Here is a 22,703-nt window from a genome sequence, read left to right as displayed (position 1 = left end):
GAATTTCAAGATCACTTTGAGGAAAATTTTCTAAATTAATGTCCTGCCCCTAGGTATTCTATGTTAGAAAGGTAGCTTACAGCAGGCTGGGCTTATAAGAAACAGCAACTGCTACTACCAGCACCCTCTCAAAAAAAAACTATGAAAATATCCCTTTTTAAAACATATAATTCCCAGTACACAGCTTCTGGCAGTGCCTTCCAAGAGAGGGAACATAGAACAGGCAAAGTAAGGCTGGATGAGCAACTTCTATTCCACCATTATCTACTATCAAGCCCTGCTTTCTCTTAATGACTTTTTAAAAATGGAAGATGACCAGGTATTCCAGAGGAAAGATACTGTTTTTAAAAATATAAGTCTAAGGAAAATTAGGATGAGGATGAAATGGCTGGATGGCATCACCGACTCGATGGACATGAGTTTGGGTGAACTCCGGGAGTTGGTGATGGACAGGGAGGCCTGGCGCTCTGCAATTCATGGGGTCGCAAAGAGTTGGACACGACTGAGCAACTGAACTGAACTGAACTGAATCAATTTTTTTTTTAAATAGAGCTTCAGCTTCTAAGAGAGCTCTAAATGTATTATGGAAATTAGGAAGAACAGGGTTTTTCTATGCTGCTAAGTCGCTTCAGTCGTGTCTGACCCTGTGAGACCCCATAGACGGCAACCCACCAGGCTCTGCCATCCCTGGGATTCTCCAGGCAAAAACACTGGAGTGGGTTGCCATTTCCTTCTCCATTGCATGAAAGTGAAAAGTGAAAGTGAAGTTGCTCAATCGTGTCTGACTCTTAGTGACCCCATGGACTGCAGCCTACCAGGCTCCTCTGTCCATGCGATTTTCCAGGCAAGAGTACTGGAGTGGGGTGCCACTGCCTTCTCCGTTTGTATGTAGGTTATAATGTATATATAAAATCCAAATGATTGTGGAGATTACCTAAGAAGCAGATCAATTATATTATCTAAACTAGATTTAAAGGACCATAATTACATGTATTCTTTTTAAAAGGAACCATGGAGATAACACAATCTATTTTCCTGAAATTAGACAATATAATACCTGTATCATCTTTAGTCTGTTAATATTCCAATTTGATAATGTTGTATTGCTTTTTCTCTACATCCATTCCAATATTTTGAAACCTCTGGTAGACTAACAAATTTCCTTCTCAGGTATCTAAATCACTTTTTGTTTCTTTGTAATTGTTTTGCTTCTACTGATCTCAATTTCTCAAAACTCAAGTTATGAAGTGACTTTAATTAGGTTGTCTTGATTTTCTGAGCTGCCTCAACTTTGTCCAACAAATCTTCTGATTTAAGGAAAACAAAAATCAACCAATCAAGAAATTTCAAATAAAACATTACCCACTTGTCACCTTTGGGATTAAGGTACCAGACCCAATATTTCTCCAGAATCATAACAACAATGGTCTTCAGATTCTATAGCAGGGTCGTCAAATTACAGTCCACCTCTTCTTATTATTAATAAAGTATTATTGGAACACAGACACATCCATTTGCTTGTATACTGTCAATGGCTGCTAGCATATCAAAATGAGAAAGCTGCGGAGTATTCATAGACTCTGTGGCTCACAGAGTCCAAAAATTTTACTATACGGCTCTTTACAGATAAAGTCTGCTGCTCCTATAGCAAAACATTTTAAGAAAATGAGCTTCCATCCCCACAAAAAATCACAATGTTAAATTTGATTCTATTTAAGACAAAGATTCACCAATTTAGTAAAATCAGTTCTTTTTTCTAAGACTTCAATAATGTACAGATAGGTACATAACTCTTGCTTACAGAAATGAAAAAAAATTGTTGTCTCAGGGCAGTTCTGACTCTTCATTGACCCTGATTGCTTACTATTTTCTACGACTAACAGACTTGTTTCCATCTAATTTATTAAAGTGGGAAACAGCATATCATAATCCTACAGGATTATGACTTGCATAAAGATTATGTCAGCTTATTTGTTTATGTATTTAATCTTTTACACAGTATGCTCTTATTAAACAAAAAATCAGCAATGCTGATTTTTGACTTACAAAAGAACTCAAGTGGGCTCCTGATGAATTGTATGACATCTCCTGCTCTGGTTGTCAGTAAAAATGGGATCTATTCCCACAAATCAGTGACTTAGGTCCAGATATATTCAAAGGAAGAAACCTGTAACAGGATCCAAACAACTTTGATTTCTATATAAATTCTGATTGAATTCTGCTGTGCTCTCCTCTTACTTCCACTCTCATTCTCCTTCCTTCCCTTCTTTTCTCTGATTTAATACTCAATATGAAAGCATATTTTGAAATAATAGTACAATGTTTTACTATTTTTTTCATTTAATTGTCAGGAATACCCTTCTATAATGTATACTACAGACCTAAGTAATTATATTGTTAAAGGCTGAAGAACATTCACTTTATGACTGTATCATACTATATTTAGTTATTCTCTTACTGGGAACAACCTAAAATGTATACTTTCTTTTGCTACTAAAAACAGAGATGACATATATATATACATCACGTATATATCTTTATAACCTCATGGATATATCCTTATTTCCTTACCAGACTCTCTCCTTGAGACAAAGTTCTAAAAGAGGAAGTGCTAGAACAAAGCAAATGTAGATGCTTCCAATTTTAATATACATTTACAAACTGACTTACATAATGATCAATTTATATCTGAACTAACAATTAATGGGAATCCCTGTTTCACCCTAACTTTCCCAACAATGGATATTATCAATGTTTTAAGTCATGATGGTTTATACTTAGATGCTTTAGATTAGCAGTAAGGTGAAACAACACCGTATATGTATATACACTATTTCTTCTGGGAACTGCTTGTTCATGTTTATCCATGTTCCCATCCCACTAAGTGTTCCTTTCCCTCTCATCTGTTGTACACACATATGGACAGAGATTATATATGAATATATATATTCAACTTCATTTTATAAGGATAGTGTAATCCTAATAATAAAACCTACAGAGATTTTACAAAATAAAAAAATCACAGATAAGCATTCATCATAAACATGAACATAAAATCCTTGACAAAATATTAGCAACAAGGCTTCCATGGTGGCTAAGTAGTAAAGACTCTGCCTGACAATGCAGGGGACATGGGTTCAATCCCTGGTCTGGAAAGAAACCACATGCCGTGGAGCAACTAAGTCCATTCATCACAACTACTGAGCCTGTACAGAGCCCACAAGCCACAGCTTCTGAGCCCATGTGCCCTGGAGCCTGTGCTCCACAATAAGAGAAACTACTGCAATGAGACGCCCACACACAGCAACTAGAGAGTAGCCTCCGCTTGCCATAACTGGAGAAAGCCCACATGCAGCAACGAAGACCCAGCACAGCCATAAATAAAATAAATAAATAAATCTTAAAAAAAAAAGAGCAACCTCAACCCAACATGTATAAATAGGATCAATTCAGCTCAGTCGCTCAGTCATGTACAACTCTTTGCAACCCCATGGACTGCAGCACATCAGGCTTCCTTGTCCATCACCAATTCCTGGAGCTTGTTCAAACTCATGTCCACCAAGTCAGTGATGCCATCCAACCATCTCATCCTCTGTCACCCCCTTCTCCTCCTGCCCTCAGTCTTTCCCAGTTTCAGGGTCTTTTATAATGAGTCAGCTCTTTGCATCAGGTGGCCAGAGTATTGGAGCTTCAGCTTCAGCATCAGTCCTTCCAATGAATATTCAGGACTGATTTCCTTTAGGATTGACTGGCTTGATCTCCTTGCAGTCCAAGGGACTCTCAAGAGTCTTCTCAAGTACCACAGTTCAAAAGCATCAATTCTCCAGCACTCAGCTTTCCACTCACACATCCATACATGACTACTGGAAAAACCATAGCTTTGACTAGACAGACCTTTGTCAGTCAAGTAACGTCTCTGCTTTTTAATATGCTGTCTAGGTTTGTCACAGCTTTTCTTCCAAGAAACAAGCATCTTTTAATTTCATGGCTGCAGTCACCATCTTCAATGATTTTGGAGCCAAGGAAAATAAAATCTGCCACTGTTTCCATTGTTTCCCCATCTATTTGCCATGAAGTGATGGGGACCAGATGCCATGATCTTAGTTTTTTGAATGTTGAGTTTTAAGCCAGCTTTTCACTCTCCTCTTTCACTTTTATCAAGAGGCTCTTTAGTTCCTTTTCACTTTCTGCCATAAATAGGATACTACATCATGATTAGGTATGGTTGATCCAAGGAATACAAAGTTCAGTTCAGTTCAGTTCAGTCGCTCGGTTGTGTCCAACTCTTTGCAACCCCATGAACTGCAGCACGCCAGGCCTCCCTGTCCATCACCAACTCCCGGAGTCCACCCAAACCCATGTCCCTCGAGTTGATGATGCCATCCAACCATACAAGGTTAGTTAACATCAAAAATCAATGCAACTGATCATTAATAGAGTAAAAAAAGAACTTAAAAAAGCAATCATTTCAATAAACATAGAAAATACATTTGACAAAATTCAACATCCATTCATGATCAAAGGAAAGAAAAAAAAACTTGCAGGAAACTAGGAATAAAAAGAATTTCCTCAGTCTGATAGAGTATCTATGAAAAGACTGCATAACTAACATCATACTTAAAAGGGAAAACACTGAATGTATTCCGTCTAATACTGGATACTAGGATTGGGAACAATCTGCCACTATTATTCAATTCTGTGCTGCAGAACCTTCCTAGCCTAATGAGGCAAAAGAGGAAAAAAGGAAAACAGATTGGAAAGAAAGCGATAAAACTGTATTAATTTGCAAATAGAATGACTGCCTACATAGAAAAGAATTCTGGATTCTAAAAAATACACTATTTAGAATAAATAAATTTAGCAAGCTCACAAGAAACATAGTCCATGAATAAAGGTCATTTGTATTTTTTTAATACACCAGCAGTAGACCATTAGAAAGTGAAATTTTCTAAAATTCCATTCACAATGGGGTCAAAAAAGCAAATTTAACCAAAGATATCTCAGACCACTACACTGGAAACTAAAAAACAAGGTAAGAGAAATTAAAGATATATATAAATGAAAAATGACACTTTGCTCAATTTTTGTGAATGTATCTTCTCTGCAAACTGATAAACTCATTCCATGTAAGGGCTTGCACTGGCTGTCCTCTATACCTATGGAGCTGTGCATTCAGAATTTTACATGCCTTTTCCCCATTATTCTGACCTTAATTCAAGTATCTCTTCTCTAGACTCTCCTTGATCGCTAAATGAAGCAGCTTTCTTTCTGCTCTATTACATTACCCTCTCTTATTTATTCATTACACTATGTGAAATTATCTTTTGTCATTCACATACTTACTATCTTTCTTCTCAGCCCAAAGGTGAGCATGAAGACAATATCTTTTGACCAACATATTCCCCAGTATCTACACGAGTTCCTGGTATGGAGCAGGCACTTGGTAAATATATGTGGACTAGTTTTGGCCATATTCAGGGCTGTCTTCAAATGCTAACAGAATTTTAAGACCAACATAAACAGTGACATAATTTATACTTTCTTCCAAAGTCTTCATAGAGATATTCAAAGAATTAAAGGAATTTAAGAAATGAACACTATTATTAAGGTTAAAACATTGTGGCTTACTGTCTTATAGATAATAAAATGAAAGAGGAAAGAGAAAGACACAACCCACTCTTCCCACCCTCATCCAGATTAGTTTGTGTATGTGTGTGTGTATAAGTCACTCAGTTGTATCCAACTCTTTGCCACCCCATGGACTTTACAGTCCATGGAATTCTCCAGGAGAGAATACTGGAGTGGGTAGCTTTTCCCTTCTCCAGGGGATCTTCCCAACCCAGCGATCAAACCCAGGTCTCCTGCATTGCAGGCGGATTCTTTACCAGCTGAACTACCAGGGAAGCCCTTAAAACTTGTATGGTTAATCATTTATACAGTGTGAAACCATCTTCAAAGATGTAAATTACTGTTCATTTCATCCTGGCTGTTGCTCTTCTTTTTCAGTATGGGTAACAACGCATTTATTTCTAATTTTAGAAAGAATGATTTTCCCTTTACATTCCCACAATTCCATCCAACAATAATACTAGCATTATCATATAAGTATTTCTCAAATTCTCATCTGCCTAAAGGGCCTGCTAGTGGGCAGTGAAACTTACTGTGCCTCCCAATTTGAAATATTCCCTTTCTTTCCTCCCCTTCCCTTACTGCTACAAACTCTACCCATGTCTAGGACTCTCTCCCCAACCAGATAGCTCAGCTTTTTACTAGTGTATCTTTTTTTCACCCTAGAAACTTTCCTTACTAACCCTAGATGCACCCTCTGATGGAATGGCCTAAAGAGTCAGCAGTAAATTTTGATTTCTCTCTGGGATAAACGTAAATCCTGTCATGTTTTCAGTTAAAATGATTTACAACTATCACTTAGGAAGCCTTTATCTTCTATTTATCCCTCACTGAACATAAAGGTTACAATGTCCAGAAAATTTAAAAAGAGATGTGCACCTTAATTCTGAGCATCCAGAAGAAGTGATAGTGAAAAGGATTGTTGAGTATATTAACCATTTCAATCAGCACACACACAAAAGAAAATGTAAAATGTCAAAAGGACAAAACCAGGAAGCCGGGGCATTCATATTGGCAATAAGCCATAGCTCTTCAACAAAGATCCTGGTTTCCCACCACTGACCCCTACGCTCTAAGGTCTAAAAATCAACCACCACTCTTAGAGCTCAGATTGCCTTCGCCTAACAGGCAAGCAGGTGTAACTAGGGATAGAGAAGAGCTCTATCTAAGCTATCTGGGAATCTGAACTTTTATTCCTGTAGGCATAGCATCACATATGGTGATTAGGTCTAAAGGACCATTAGCCACTGTTAGCTCTGGCTTAGGATTAGAACAATAACAATAATTAAAATGGCTATTATTTATTGAGTACTTATCACATGTCAGGGAGAAGCCAATGGCACTCCACTCCAGTATTCTTGCCTGGAAAATCCCATGGACAGAGAAGCCTGGAGGGCAGCAGTCCATGGGGTCACTGAGCGTTGGACACGACTGAGCGACTTCACTTTCACTTTTCAATTTCATGCACTGGAGAAGGAAATGGCAGCCCACTCCAGTGTTCTTGCCAGGACAATCCCAGGGAGAGCGGAGCCTGGTGGGCTGCCATCTATGGGATCGCACAGAGTCGGACACGACTGAAGTGACTTAGCAGCAGATCATATGTCAGATGCTATGCTAAAGTACTTAAATATCTCATTTAATCCTTACAAGAACACCATTTGATAGGTACTTACTGTTATTTCTATTTTTTTCAGAGGTAGAAGCTTAGGTACAGAGCAGTTAGGTAATTTTCCATGAATAGCAAGTGGTGACATTAGAATTCTAACAGTATTCTGACTGATAGCAAACCTATAATTATACAGAATTTATAGGATGATGAATTAATGAACTTTTAGAAATAATTTCACAAATTCATATATTTATTGTTGTTCATTCGCTAAGTCATGTCTGACTCTTTGTGACCCCATGGACTGCAGCACATCAGGCTTCCCTGTCCTTCATTACCTTCCAGAGTTTATTCAAACTCATGCCCATTGGGTCAGTGATGCCACCTAACCATCTCATCCTCAGTTCATATACTGGGTCTGCCTATATCTGACTGGTATATCAGGATACTATTAGGCTCATCAGCTAAATTGTAGATTTTATGTACTCTAATAAAATATTACAAATATAGCTATTTTAAAAAGAATATAAAATTTACCAACAACCACTTAGCACATACCTACTGTGATGTTACCCATCTTGCTTCGTAATGTTATATTACCTGCAAAAGAGAGAAAAAGACAACTTTACACATTAGGGATAATCCAGAAAAGAAATGTATTAATAATGTTCTAAAACACGGTTAGATATCTACAAGGTTATTTAATAATATTATTATTGTTGTTCACAATTTTTCTCAGTATCAAAATCCTAGGCAGAGATTTATGCGCAACTACAAACTAAATAGCTTTAGGCATTTATACAAACTCTCTTCTTCCACTCTAACTTAATCTACTACAGCACAACTAAAAAAACAAACCCCTGTACTTTCTGGGAAACATGAAAGAAAAATAATGATTCTTCTAAAAGTTAAAAAATGTAAAAAAAAAAAAGACTCAAATGTACTGACTACGCATTTTCAACCTAAACATCACAATATTTATCAGACCACACAAAGCCAAGTTTTGAACCAAATAACACTAAAATAATCCATGGAAAAAACTAATTACTGTTATTTTTCAGGCCAGTTGGGCAAACCTATCTGTGAGATTTCAGTGGTTTTTCTGCCAAGAGTTTAAAAGGTTTGGAACAGGAATAATAAATAATTGAAATATGACTAACAAAGAAAAAAAACTTCAAATATTCCCTTCTTTCAATGAAAATATATTTTCTAGGATAAACATAGGACTCTGAAACCATTCTTCCCAGTGCTGTCCTCCAACATCAAAAACAGCAGTATTTTTCTTCATGTGTGTTTAAGGGTATAACTCATAGAGTTATACCACCTATATTTACTGCACTATCATAATTCTAAAACTATAGTGAAGAATAAAAAAGGAGTAAAAAAGAAAATGGTGTAGAGTGAAAGAAGCTGTGCTATTTAAAATCCCAAAAGATGATGCTGTTAAAGTATTGGACTCAATATGTCAGCAAATTTGGAAAACTCAGCAATGGCCACAGGACTGGAAAAGGTCAGTTTTCATTCCAGTCTTAAAGAAGGGCAATGCCAAAGAATGTTCAAACTACCATACAACTGCACTCACTTCTCATGCTAGCAAGGTAATCCTCAAAATTCTCCAAGCCAGGCTTTAGCAGTACATGAAACTAGAACTTCCAGATGTACAAGTTGGTTTTAGAAAGGGCAGAGGAATCAGATATCAAATTGTCATAGAAAAAGCAAGAAAATTTCAGAAAAACATTTACTCCTGCTTCATTGACTACACTAAAGTCTTTGATTGTATGGATCACAACAAACTGTGGAAAATTCTTAAAGAAATGAAATATCAGACCATCTCACCTGCCTCCTGGGAAACCTGTGAAGCAAGTCAAGAAGCAACAGTTAGAGCTTGACATGGAACAACAGACTGGTTCCAAACCGGGAAAGGAGTACATCAAGGCTGTATATTCTCACTCTGCTTATTTAACTTATATGCAGAGTACATCATGTGGTATACTGAGCTGGATGAATCACAACCAAGAATCAAGACTGCCAGGAGAAATATTAACAACCTCAGATATGTAGTGACACCCCACTCCAGTACTCTTGCCTGGAAAATCCCATGGACGGAGGAGCCTGGTAGGCTGCAGTTGATGGGGTCACTAAGAGTCAGACACGACTGAGAGATTTCACTTTCACTTGGCACTTTCATGCATTGGAGAAGGAAATGGCAACCCACTCCAGTGTTCTTGCCCAGAGAATCCCAGGGACAGGGGAGCCTGGTGGGCTGCCATCTATGGGGTCGCACAGAGTCAAACACGACTGAAGCGACTTAGCAGCAGCAGCAGATATGTAGCTGATACCACTCTAATGGCAGAAAGCAAAGAGGAACTAAAGGGCCTCTTGATGAGGATGAAAGAAGAGAGTGAAAAAAGCTAAAAGTCAACATTCAAAAAACTAAGAACATGGCATCCAGTCACATAATTTCATGGCAGATAGATGGGGGAAAAGTGGAAACAGTGACAGATTTTCTTTCCTTGGGCTCCAAAATCACTGTAGACACTGACTGCAGCCATGAAATTAAAAGACGCTTGCTCCTTGGAAGTAAAGCTGTGACAAACCTAGACAATGTATTCAAAAGCAGAGACATCTCGTAGTCGACAATGGTCCATCTAGTCAAAGCTATGGTTTTTCCAGTAGTCATGTATGGATGTGTGAGTTGGACCATAAAGAAAGCTGATGCTGAAGAATTGATGCTTTTGAACTGTGGTGCTGGAGAAAACTCTTGAGAGTCTCTTGGACAGTGAGGAGATCAAACCAGTCAATCCTAAGGGAAATCAACCCTGAATACTCATTGGAGGGACTGATGCTGAAGCTGAAGCTCCAATACTCTGGCCACCTGATGCAAAGAGCTGACTCACTGTAAAAGACCCTGAAACTGGGAAAGACTGAGGGCAGGAGGAGAAGGGGGCGACAGAGGATGAGATGGTTGGATGGCATCACCAACTCAGTGGACATGAGTTTGAGCATGCTCTGAGAGATAGTGAAGGATAGGGAGCCTGGCAACCTACAGTCCATGGAGTCACAAAGAGTCAGACACGACTTATCAACTGAACAAAAACAACAAAAGGAGAGTAAAAGAATAAATTTTGTCTCAGATTTAATCAGGATGAATAAAATACTTTATTTAATTTCATGTATCTTATAAACACTGACATGTATCAGTACCTGGGAAAAAGAAAGACGAAGAAAGGAGGCACTTGATTCATTTGTCCAACAGTTAAATGTGCTTTGACTGTAAAAATTTCTCTAAAAGTTTTATATTTCATCATACTTCACATGAGCACATGAACAAGCAGTACACTTGTGTAGGAGTAAAACTTGGTTTGTGTGAAGTTAAGCTTATAAAATTATTTTCAAGTTTCAGTAATTTACAAGGCTGTGCAGATCCTCCTGTTACATGGTTAAGTAAATATTATTTCATTGGTGTGTTCGAGATACTCTTCCAATTTTCAAACCCAGTAAATGCAGATTCACATGCAAATAGTGGCCAAGGATCACAAAGCTGCTAAGATGGCTTCCAATGACCCCTGCTTCCTGGTATTCATACCCATGTATGAGCTCCTTCACTCATATGGACCTACTGATGCTTTTAACAAACAGAATAAGGGCAAATGAGATGTTACTTTCAAGACTAGGTTACAAATGATTCTTGCTTCTGCCTTGCCAGCTCTCTTTTGCTGCGATGGAAGCCAGCTAGCCATGTTGTCTAAGTGCCTTATGAAAGAGGCCCAAGACCAAGGACCTAAAGAGGCCCCCAGCCAATAGAATCTGAACTGAATCCTGCTAACAACAACATGAGTGAACTAGGAAGCAGACTCACTTTTGGCTGAACCTTCAAATAAACCCATGGTCCCAACTGATACCTTGATTAGAACTTCAAGAGAGATCTTGAGGCAGAAGACCCAGTTAAGTGATACCCCGATTCCGGACCACCCAAAGTATAAGAAATAAATGTTTGCTGTTTTCAGCTGCTAAATATGTTACAAAGGAAGAGGTAACTAGAAAAGATGTTGAAAGCTGGATGTGGGGTGATGCCACAAAAAATAACTAAAAATATGGGAACAGCTTTGGAAATTGGCAGTAGGCATAGGTTGGAAGGATTTTTTAGGAGCATGGTAAGAGAAAGCCTAAATTGCCTGAATAGTGTGTTAGTAGAAAGCTGGACTTTGAGGGCTTAAATGGAAATGAAAAAGTGTTTTGGAAACTGGAGGAAGGCAGATGTTTGTTAAGCAGTATTAGAAACTTCACAACACTATCACAGTCAGTAATGTGGAAAGTAGGAAATGTGCCTAATAAACTGAATGATCTAGCTAAGAAGATAGCCAAGCAGAGTCAAAGTGTTGTAGGCACTGACTATTTTTTCTTGTAGTGTCAGTAAAATGCAAACAAAGTAAGATAAACTAAAGAAACGATAGTTTAAAAAAAGAATCAGGACAAGAATCATTTTGAAAATTCTCAGCTTCTCAAGATGGCAAAAGATGAGAAAGTTCAGAATAGCTTCGACACAAAGACTAGAGAAAGACTAGAGATCTCTTCAAGAAAATTAGAGATACCAAGGGGACATTTCATGCAAAGATGGGCTGGATAAAGGACAGAAATGGTAGGGACCTAACAGAAGCAGAAGATATTAAGAAGAGGTGGCAAGAATACACGGAAGAACTGGACAAAAAAGATCTTCACGACCCATATAATCATGATGATGTGATCACTAATCTAGAGCCAGACATCTTGGAATGTGGAGTCAAGTGGGCCTTATAAAGCGTTACCACGAACAAAGCTAGTGGAGGTAATGGAATTCCAGTTGAGCTGTTTCAAATCCTGAAAGATGATGCGGTGAAAGTGCTGCACTCAATATGCCAGCAAATTTGGAAAACTCAGCAGTGGCCACAGGACTGGAAAAGGTCAGTTTTCATTCCAATCCCAAAGAAAGGCAATGCAAAAGAATGCTCAAACTACCAGACAATTGCACTCATCTCACACACTAGTAAAGTAATGCTCAAAATTCTCCAAGCCAGGCTTCAGCAATACATGAACTGTGAACTTCCTGATGTTCAAGCTGGTTTTAGAAAAGGCAGAGGAATCAGAGATCAAATTGCCAACATCCACTGGATCATGGAAAAAGGAAGAGAGTTCCAGAAAAACATCTATTTCTGCTTTACTGACTATGCCAAAGCCTTTGACTATGTGGAACACAATAAACTGTGGAAAATTCTGAAAGAGATGGGAATACCAGACCACCTAACCTGCCTCTTGAGAAATCTGTATGCAGGTCAGGAAGCAACAGTTAGAACTGGACATGGAACAACAGACTGGTTCCAAATAGGAAAAGGAGTACATCAAGGCTGTATATTGTCACCCTGCTTATTTAACTTATATGCAGAGTACATCATGAGAAACACTGGACTGGAAGAAACACAAGCTGGAATCAAGAATGCTGGGAGAAATATCAATAACCTCAGATATGCAGATGACACCACCCTTCTGGCAGAAAGTGAAGAGGAGCTAAAAAGCCTCTTGATAAAAGTGAAAGAGGAGAGCAAAAAAGTTGGCTTAAAGCTCAACTTTCAGAAAATGAAGATAATGGCATCTGGTCCCATCACTTCATGAGAAATAGATGGGGAAACAGTAGAAACAGTGTCAGACTTTATTTTTGGGGGCTCCAAAATCACTGCAGATGGTGACTGCAGGCATGAAATTAAAAGACGCTTACTCCTTGGAAGAAAAGTTATGACCAACCTAGATAGCATATTCAAAAGCAGAGACATTACTTTGCCAACAAAGGTCCATCTAGTCAAGGCTATGGTTTTTCCAATGGTCATGTATGGATGTAAGAGTTGGACTGTGAAGAAGGCTGAGCGCCGAAGAATTGATCTTTTGAACTGTGGTGTTGGAGAAGACCCTTGAGAGTCCCTTGCACTGCAAGGAGATCCAACCAGTCCATTCTGAAGGAGATCAACCCTGGGATTTCTTTGGAAGGAATGATGCTAAAGCTGAAACTCCAGTACTTTGGCCCCTCATGTGACTCATTGGAAAAGACTCTGATGCTGGGAGGGACTGGGGGCAGGAGGAGAAGGGGATGACAGAGGATGAGATGGCTGGATGGCATCACGGACTCGATGGACGTGAGTCTGAGTGAACTCCGGGAGATGGTGATGGACAGGGAGGCCTGGTGTGCTGCGATTCATGGGGTCGCAAAGAGTCGGACACGACTGAGCGACTGAACTGAACTCGACACAAAGTCTGAACTCAGTGTACTGCCAGAACATGGCCTAAAAATGAAACTGATGGATTGACTGTAAAATCTTTTGTCAAGACTCCAGAAAGATTAAGAGTGATACCTCACAGTATTAATTTAGCTGTACAAAAAGTCCATTAAACTGGCTGAAGGTATCTTACAGATCCTCTCAATTAAGCAATAGGTCCCCTAGAAAGCTTGCGAGTACCATACCTTAATTTCTCTGCAGTCCACATTTTGAAAACATTCTTGGATGTGGCCTTCATCTAATGGAATAAACACCAATGTGATTCATAGAATGCTGACAAAATTTGTGAGAATTGTATCAGCAAACACATTGCTAACGTCGACCAAAAGGGACAGTAACAGTACAAAGTGAAATGAGACCACTAGAGTCCCAAAATTCTGCTGGCAGGAAGCAGACTAAGAAAATTCCTCAGCTGCAAACACATCTACATTTCATGAAAAAGGAAGGATGACTCAAAGGGAGAAACCAAGAGTGCAGAGGGCAAAGCCTGGAAACCTAAAGAATTATCACAAAGCCATGAGATCTAATCAAAGAACCTCCAATGTTTTCCTACCTAAATTTCAAAATCATTATGGGAAAATGACTTCTTTGTGCCCCTTATTTTTCTCCCCTTTAAACAGGAAAGTCTATAGCCATTATCCTATGTGTATCCCATCACTGTATGCTTAGTGTGCAGGTGGTGTGTGGGGGTTGAGGAGGTTAGAGAACAGGTCTTAAGATTGAGAACTATACTTGAGGAGTTAGACCTAAGCAACTGTACCCGAGGAGGTTCATCTACAATCTGGATCTGATTTTGGTGTAGACATTCTGGACTCTGAGCAGATATGCAATAGGATGAGACTCTGGGAACCTTGAAAGGAAGGGAGTGTATTTTGTATGTGGGAAGGACACAAATCACTTGCGGGGGTGCAGAGGATAGACTGGCCATTCAAAACCTTATAGGCTATCTAGGGATATACATACATGAACAGTTAAAAATGAGTGTTTATTAATAATTTTAAGTTAATGTTGTAACTGAATAGTATGTATTAGGTTCCATAACCATTCCGAGGAAGCAGACTAAAATGATGTGGCATGAACAGGGAGAGAATCATATTGGAGATTTCATCAGAGTCTAAGCTTGAAATATGAGTAAAGTTTGATGCTGAGGGGGAACGATTTTCTTGAAAAGGTATGTAAGCAAAGGTAAAAAGGAGTTAAGTATCTGTGCTATATTTAAATCATGCTCATCAGTTAAGTTAGAGCAATTAGCCCAGTCTATGAGGACAGGGATTAAGTTTTCTTACTTAGCATTATATTTTGAGAGCTTAGCATATTGCCCTGTACATAGTAAATACTATTATTTTTTGAACCTATGTTCAAATATAGTTTGGAAAAACAGGTAAAAACAAATATGTAGAAGAATCATAGAGTGTTTAGTCTACTGACTTTGTCCTATACCAAAGGAGTCAAAGAAGAATTTCAAGATGAGAAGAACACAGGAAAACCATCTAATATTCCTTCCTTCCTAATCTTTAGGAAGATTAAGCTAGTGTCAGACACTCAGAATTCTCTTTACTGTTTTCACCTTATGAACACCTTAAAAATAAGATAAAGGAGACCTCTGATATTTGTGATTTTAACTATTAATAAAACAGCAACAATAAAAACACTGACATAGTTCTATAGTCAGTCATTTAGTGAGTTCAGCCATTCAGCAAGACAAAAGGAGCTTTACTAAACTAGTCTCCAATGAATGCAGTAAAAATTTACTTTTTTAAACAAAAATAAAAAATGTGGTCTTTTTCAAAAAGTCAGTAGTGAGTGTGATATAAGTGATCAAGAAAACAATGGTTTTAGAGCCAAAAAAAAGTTTCCGTTTCATAAAAAAAAAAATTAAAAAAAGGACTAGTTAAATTATAAAGTGAAGTCGCTCAGTTGTGTCTGACTCTTTGCAACCTCATGGACTATAGCCTATCAGGCTCCTCTGTCCATGGGATTTTCCAGGCAAGAATACTGGAGTGGGATGCCATTTCCTTCTCTAGGAGATCTTCCTGACCCAGGGATTGAACCCAAGTCTCCTGCATTGTAGGTAGACACTCTACCATCTGAGCCACCAGGGAAGTTAGTTAAATTATAGCAGAATCTATACAGTCTCAAACTACATCTCTCTTGAATGTTAGAGTTCTGTACAGGAAAAGCATAAAGGAATAATAAAACTATGGAAATAAAGACAATCTGTAAATATAAGGAATATATCAAAATATTTTTGTTAGTGCTAAAGGACTTTTAAAACAATAAACGAAAAAATATTCTCAACTCATCAAATTGTTTAGAAAATCTCTAAACAGAAATATTCCAAGGTCATTAAAATACACAACATGGAACTCTTATCTCAAATACTTTGTGGAAGAAGACAGAATATTTTAAAGTATCCAGATCAACCAAATGGACATTACTAGCACAGTTTTCTGTAATTTGGTTTTACCTTTTTCCATCATCAGATGGTGAAAACAATAAATAAATCAACTATCTGAGAGAAGTAGATCTTTGTAAAAGCTCTCCTTTCAATGAAGTAGATGCCACATGATCTGTAATAATTATGTGTGCTTACTCTTCTTTCTAGTTACTTAATTTTTCCACAAAACCCAATGTTTGAGAAAATAAATAGTTCTCCTTAGCTAGCCACTCTTCATTCCAATAGGATCAGAGGAAGAATTAGCTATCAATTTAAAGACAAATAGTTTATTTTTCTTCACTAAAATAAATGTGATTTTAGTAAAAAACAGCACACATACTCTCATTATCCAAACAGAGAAATAAAATATCCATAAAGGTTAAATCCTTTTTGTGCTTTTTTTTTAAGGGGAAGATTGGGGGAGCAGAAAGAATTTTCTACTTGCAAGCACATGGCTAAATGCAAAGCATATAGAGGTAAATAAAACATGATCCCTGCAATTGAGGAGTTTATAATCAGGCAAGAATTTATGGGTCAATGGAAGGCCAGAAACGGAGAAAGGCTGCTTTAGCTGAGTATGAAAAGATTACTAAAAGTAAATGAGATAAAGAAAGCTGGGAAAAACATTTTAGAAACACCGTAACCGATCAGTATGATCAAGGGCTCTGATCAAAAACTCAGAAGTATAAAACAGGTATGAATGTATACAGGAAGAAGTAAGAGATTGTATAATTCTAGAACACAAAGCATAAGGTCAAAAAAAGATAGTAAGTTAGCTAAGTCACTGAGTAGGAAGGGGTTTGGGTAAGACAATGCTGTGTTCAATGTGCTTTTCTAATAAACAACCATATAATCCCTAATAGCTCAGTTGGTAAAGAATCCACCTGCAATGCAGGAGACCCTGGTTCGATTCCTGGGTCAGGAAGATCCGCTGGAGAAGGGATAGGCTGCCCTCTCCAGTATGGTTGGGCTTCGCTGGTGGCTCAGCTGGTAAAGAATCCACCTGCAATGTGGGAGACCTGGGTTCGATCCCTGGGTTGGGAAAATCCCCTGGAGAAGAGAAAGGCTACCCACTCCAGTATTCTGGCCTGGAGAATTCCATGGACTGTAAAGTCCGTGGAGTCGCAAAGAGTCGGACACGACTGAGCAACTAGCACTTGCACTTTCACACAATAGTTAGGACAATGAATTTGAAGAAGGCAAGACTAGAAGCAAATTTATTGCTAGAGGTGAGGCAAGAGCTGACAAGAATCTTAATTAGAAGAGCAGAAATTTCTAAGAAAAAGATGGGATAGACTGAAAGAAATATTTAGGTGATTGTGCTCATGCAGCTCAGTCATGTTTGACTCTTTGCAAACCCATGGACTGTACCTGCCAGGCTCCTCTTTCCATAGGATTCGCCAGGCAAGAATACTGAGTGGGCTGCCATTTCCTCCTCTAAAAGAACTTGCCAACCCAGGGATCAAACCTGTGTCTCCTGCATCTCCTGCAATGGTAGGCGGATTCTTTACCACTGAGCCACCTAAAAACTATCTAAACTTGGTGTTGACTAAATGTGGAAGGTGACAGAAATTCAGCATTACTTCTGGATTTCTAGCTTGGGAAATAACGTACATGGTAATATTAGAATCTGCAAATGGAAATAAAAGAGGAGGAATACATTATGGATGAGGTTGGGGTGGGGGCTGGGAAAATAGGAGGAAAAAAGTTAGAAACATGAAGTCATCAGAGAAGCCTATAAGGATCCAAATGGCTATGTCTACTAAGCAGATGGATGTGTAAGTAGGAAGTCAGGGCTAGAGATACAAATTTGAATTATTGGAATACAATGGTAGTTGAGACTCAAAAGTGTATAAGATGTCCAAGGAAAAGAAAGAACTGAAAGAATAATGAAACAGGATGAAATGCTGGAGAATCCCAAGGGGGTGTGTAAAAGAGGAAGAACTCACAGACATTTGAGAAAGAGCAATTTTAAATACTGATGCTTTCAAATTTGGTGCTGGAGAAGACTCTTGAGAGTCCCCTGGACTGCAAGGAGATCAAACCCATCAATCCTTAAGGAAATCAACCCTGAATATTCACTGGAGGAACACATGCTGAAGCTCCAATGCTCTGGCCATCTGACAAGAAGAGACGATTCACTAGAAAATCCCGATGCTCGTAAAGACTGAAGGCAACAGAAGAGGACACCAGAGGACGAGATGGTTAGACAGCATCAACGATTCAATGGACGTGAACCTGAGCAAGCGCTGGGTGATAGTGAAGGACAGGGGAGCCTTGCATGTTGCCGTTCACAAGGGGTCAGAAGCGACTTAGCAACTGAACGAAAATTATAAATACAAGATGTGACACATGCCAGTACCCACTAATACTTGTGTGCCTTTCTCCTTCCTTAGAACACACCAAGCTCTTTATCTCAGACTTCCATAGTTAAGGTCATTTGAAAACATTCTGGCTAACAAATTTTTCACATGATCCTCTATGATCTCTCTTCTTTTAGTGGAAGCTTGGAGGCCATACACTGAAAATGGCATTATCACCTTTAAGGAAGGAGTCCAGTCCCTCCAAGGAAATGAGCAGGTCCAAACACTGCATGGAATAGCAGCATATTTATCACATGTCTGAATCGTGAAAAGAAAAAAATCTATGCTATCTGTACCACAGAGGAAGCTATAACTTCATATAAAAAAGTTTTAAGTGTCCAGATTCAATATTAACATAAATTATGTGTCAAATGACAATCAAACTTAATGAACTTAAGAATAAACACTAAAATTAGAACAAAGCATTTTCATAAGCTTATGAAGAATCCCATTTAATCCAATAAGAGTTTCTTTCCTTTAGAATTTTGTATTTCTGAGTTTCTAAATTCATAAGGCAGATTTATAAATTTACCAGAGCTTATATGTTCTTCTTAGAGAAAACTGAAACATTTCTTTATGAAGTTTTGAGTGCTATCAAAATTATCAATTATATTTGCATAGTTTATGTAACTTTTACTTTTGTGAAAGTTTCTAAAATCCAAAGTTATTTAAGAAAGCATTTAGCATGTATATTGCTAAATCTTTTGGCAACAAAGGACTTCTAACGTACAGAAAAATGGGAACTAACAGTCATCAATTTATTAATGTATGTTCCCAAAGAGCCCAAATTAAGACCCTAAGTCATACAGAGAGTTTAAATATGTTAAATAGTTTTATTCATTAATCATTTATTCCAAAAAATAACATGAGCTAAATATAAAACACTAAAATGACTGTCATGAGTACTCCTATATATTAAACCCAATTAATTTATTTAAATTGTAAGTAAAACCAATCCCAGCAAACCATTTCAAGGAAGCTTTTCTTTCTGAGTGAAGATACTATATATTTATAAATATTCTAAAAATATTTATTAGAATACATATAAATACAGAATTCTTTAAAAATCACAAATATTCAAATAGCAGAATACAACAAACTACACTTTACAAAGAATCTAATTTTTGATAACTTAGAAGAAAATCAAAAGATAGTAAACTGTCATAAAATTTTATATCTGAACACAAACTATTCAAGTACTTATTCTCCCACTAGATTCTCAGTGCCAGAACATTAGGGAATTTTTGTTGAATCAATGAATACACTAGTTTCTTCTGTATTAGAAGGCATACATACTTAATATATGTGATTCAACATTCAGTTCAGTTCAGTCGCTCAATTGTGTCCGACTCTGCAACCCCATGGATGGCAGGATACCAGGCCTCCCTGTCTATCACCAACTCCGAGAGTTTACTCAAACTCATGTCCATTGAGTTGGTGATGCCATCCAACCATCTCATCCTGTGTCATCTCCTTCTCTTCCTGCCTTCAATCTTTCCCAGCATCAGGATCTTTTCCAGTGAGTCAGTTCTACGCATCAGGTAGTCAACGTATTGGAGTTTCAGCTTCAGCATCAGTCCTTCCAATGACTATTCAGGACTGATTTCCTTTAGGATGGACTGGTTGGATCTCCTTGCAGTCCAAGGGACATTCAAGAATCTTCTCCAACACCACAGTTCAAAAGCATCAGTTCTTTGGCGCTCAGCTTTTTTTACAGTTCAACTCCCACATCCATACATGACTAGTGGAAAAACCATAGCTTTGACTAGATGGACTTTTGTTGGCAGAGCAACATCTCTGCTTTTTAATATGCTGTCTAGATTGGTCATAACTTTTCTTCCAAGGAGCAAGCGTCTTTTAATTTCATGGCTGTAGTCACTACCTTCAGTGATTTTGGAGTCCCCAAAAATAAGGTCTGTCACCGTTTCCATTGTTTCCCCATATATTTGCCATGAAGTGATGAGACCAGATGCCATGATCTTAAGTTTTCCTAATGTTGACTTTTAAGCCAACTTTTTCACTCTCTTCACTTTCATCAAGAGGCTCTTTAGTTCTTCTTTGTTTTCTGCCATAAAGGTGGTGTTATCTGAATATTTGAGGTTATTGGTATTTCTCCCAGCAATCTTGATTCCAGCCTGTGTTTCTTCCAGCCCAGCATTTCTCATGATGTACTCTGCATATAAGTTAAATAAGCAGGGTGACAATATACAGCTTTGACGTACTCCTTTCCCGATTTGGAACCAGTCTGTTATTTCGTGTCCAGTTCTAACTGCTGCTTCCTGACCTGCATATAGGTTTCTCAAGAGGCAGGTCAGGTGGTCTGGTATTCCCATCTCTTTCAGAATTTTCCAGTTTGTTGTGATCCACATAGTCAAAGGCTTTGCATAGTCAATAAAGCAGAAATAGATGTTTTTCTGGAACTCTCCTGCTTTTTTGATGTTCCAAGGGATGTTGGCAATTTGATCTCTGGTTCCTCTGCCTTTTCTAAATTCAGCTGGAACTCTGGAAGTTCACAGTTCATGTATTGCTGAAGCCTGGCTTGGAGAATTTTGAGCATTACTTTACTAGCGTGTGAGATAAGTGCCAATTGTGTGGTATTTAACATTACCAATGGAGAAGGCAATGGCAACCCACTCCAGTACTCTTGCCAGGAAAATCCCTTGGATGGAGGAGCCTGGTAGGCTGCAGTCCATGGGGTCGCTAAGAGTCGGACACGACTGAGCGACTTCACTTTCACTTTTCACTTTCATGCATTGGAGAAGGAACTGGCAATCCACTCCCGTGTTCTTGCCTGGATAGTCCCAGGGACGGGGGAACCTGGTGGGCTGCCGTCCATGGGGTTGCACAGAGTTGGACATGACTGAAGCAACTTAGCAGCAGCAGCAACATTGCAAACAGTAAATATTACTAGTTAGTTAGATAACTCATTTTCTTATCGAGAAAATACAGCTGGCTATAGTTAAAATTTTCATTTCAAAAAACATTTAAGATAGATTTGTTTTTTCTTTTCTCTACATATAGGAGTCAATTTGCAAGGCCAGGAAAGACTTATTACTCCTTTCATTTTCCCTTTCTTCATTACTGAGCATCCTCTTTAAAGTATTCAGCAGTACTGGTTTGCATCAGAGTATATGAACAAAAAGAATACATAGACAAAAAATAAAGTTCAAGCTCCCTCTTTCTTTATGGAAGGAACCCTTCGAAGCCACACACTGAAGATGGCAGCAACACTTTTATAGAATGAACTGAGTACCTGAATGGCTCCACGGAGCTAAGCTGAACCCAGACACTCTGCTGCTGCTGCTGCTAAGTCGCTTCAGTCGTGTCTGACTCTGTGCAACCGCATAGATGGCAGCCCACCAGGCTCCCTTCTCCCTGGAATCCTCCAGGCAAGAACACTGGAGTGGGCTGCCATTTCCTTCTCCAAACCATGAAGGTGAAAGATGAAAGTGAAGTTGCTCAGCTGTGTCCAACTCTTCGTGACCCCATGGACGGCAGCTTACCAGGCTCCTCCATCCATGGAATTTTCCAGTCAAGAATACCACAGTGGGTTGCCATTGCCTTTTCCAGCCAGACACTCTATGGAATACCACAAACTCATTTAAGGCATAATAAATTATCCTGAAACTGGAGTTTACAATTGAGAACCTAGCTGAAGCAGTGTATCTGTGTTATAGTGTTGTTTGCCTAGAGGAGCATCTGTAGAGCAACCCAGGAAGCCCTTAAAACGATGACAGAATCTGGGTTGCAATCAAGAAATTCACCATGGCTATGTACAAACACTGTTTTAAAACATCTCCCTAAAAGTCAAGAAATCTGGATTGAATACTTGCTCTTCCACTAATTAACTTATAACTGAGAGCAAACAATTAGACATTTCTAAGTTTTGTATTGTTCATTTGTAAACAGCCAATTATCCAGTAAGTAAAAGAAGCAGACTCACTGAAGCACACAGTAAGTGTTTGGTTTCAACACACTTTCACCCAAACGCCCACCCACCTACGGATGGGTTCCCCAGGCAGTGGTAATGCAGGAGACATAAGAGAGATTGGGTTCGATCCCTGGGTCAGGAAGATCCCCTGGAGGAGGGCAAGGAAACCCACTCTAGTATTCTTGCCTGGAAAATTCTATGGACAGAGGAATCTGGCAGGCTATGGTCCCTCGGGTCACAAAGATTCAGACACAACTGAAGCAATTTAGTGTACACACACACTCCTACTGACACAAGGGCTCCAAATTCATATATCTGAAGACAGTTATCATTATGATGTTTGTGGTAAAAAAGGCTTTTACAACATCTGTATGTTGGAGTTAAAAAAAAAAAATCTACTTTATGAAAAAGAAGCCAAACTAAACAAATCCTGAAC

At 38.5% G+C, this 22,703-nt stretch overlaps 1 protein-coding gene across 1 annotated transcript in view; it reads right to left on the bottom strand.

The window, feature by feature from the left end:
* The window catches only part of FAM185A (family with sequence similarity 185 member A), a 71,333-nt gene that overhangs the window by 27,849 nt on the left and 20,781 nt on the right, over nucleotides 1–22,703 (bottom strand). Inside the window, exon 5 of the mRNA XM_052639166.1 lies at nucleotides 7,793–7,834. Within this exon, the coding sequence (XP_052495126.1) occupies nucleotides 7,793–7,834 (42 nt within the window). The remainder of the gene's footprint in view (nucleotides 1–7,792; nucleotides 7,835–22,703) is intronic.

The sequence above is a fragment of the Budorcas taxicolor genome, chromosome 4 (genome assembly GCF_023091745.1).
Source record: "Budorcas taxicolor isolate Tak-1 chromosome 4, Takin1.1, whole genome shotgun sequence".
Lineage (NCBI taxonomy): Eukaryota > Metazoa > Chordata > Mammalia > Artiodactyla > Bovidae > Budorcas > Budorcas taxicolor.
This window is presented reverse-complemented; position numbering and strand designations above follow the sequence as displayed.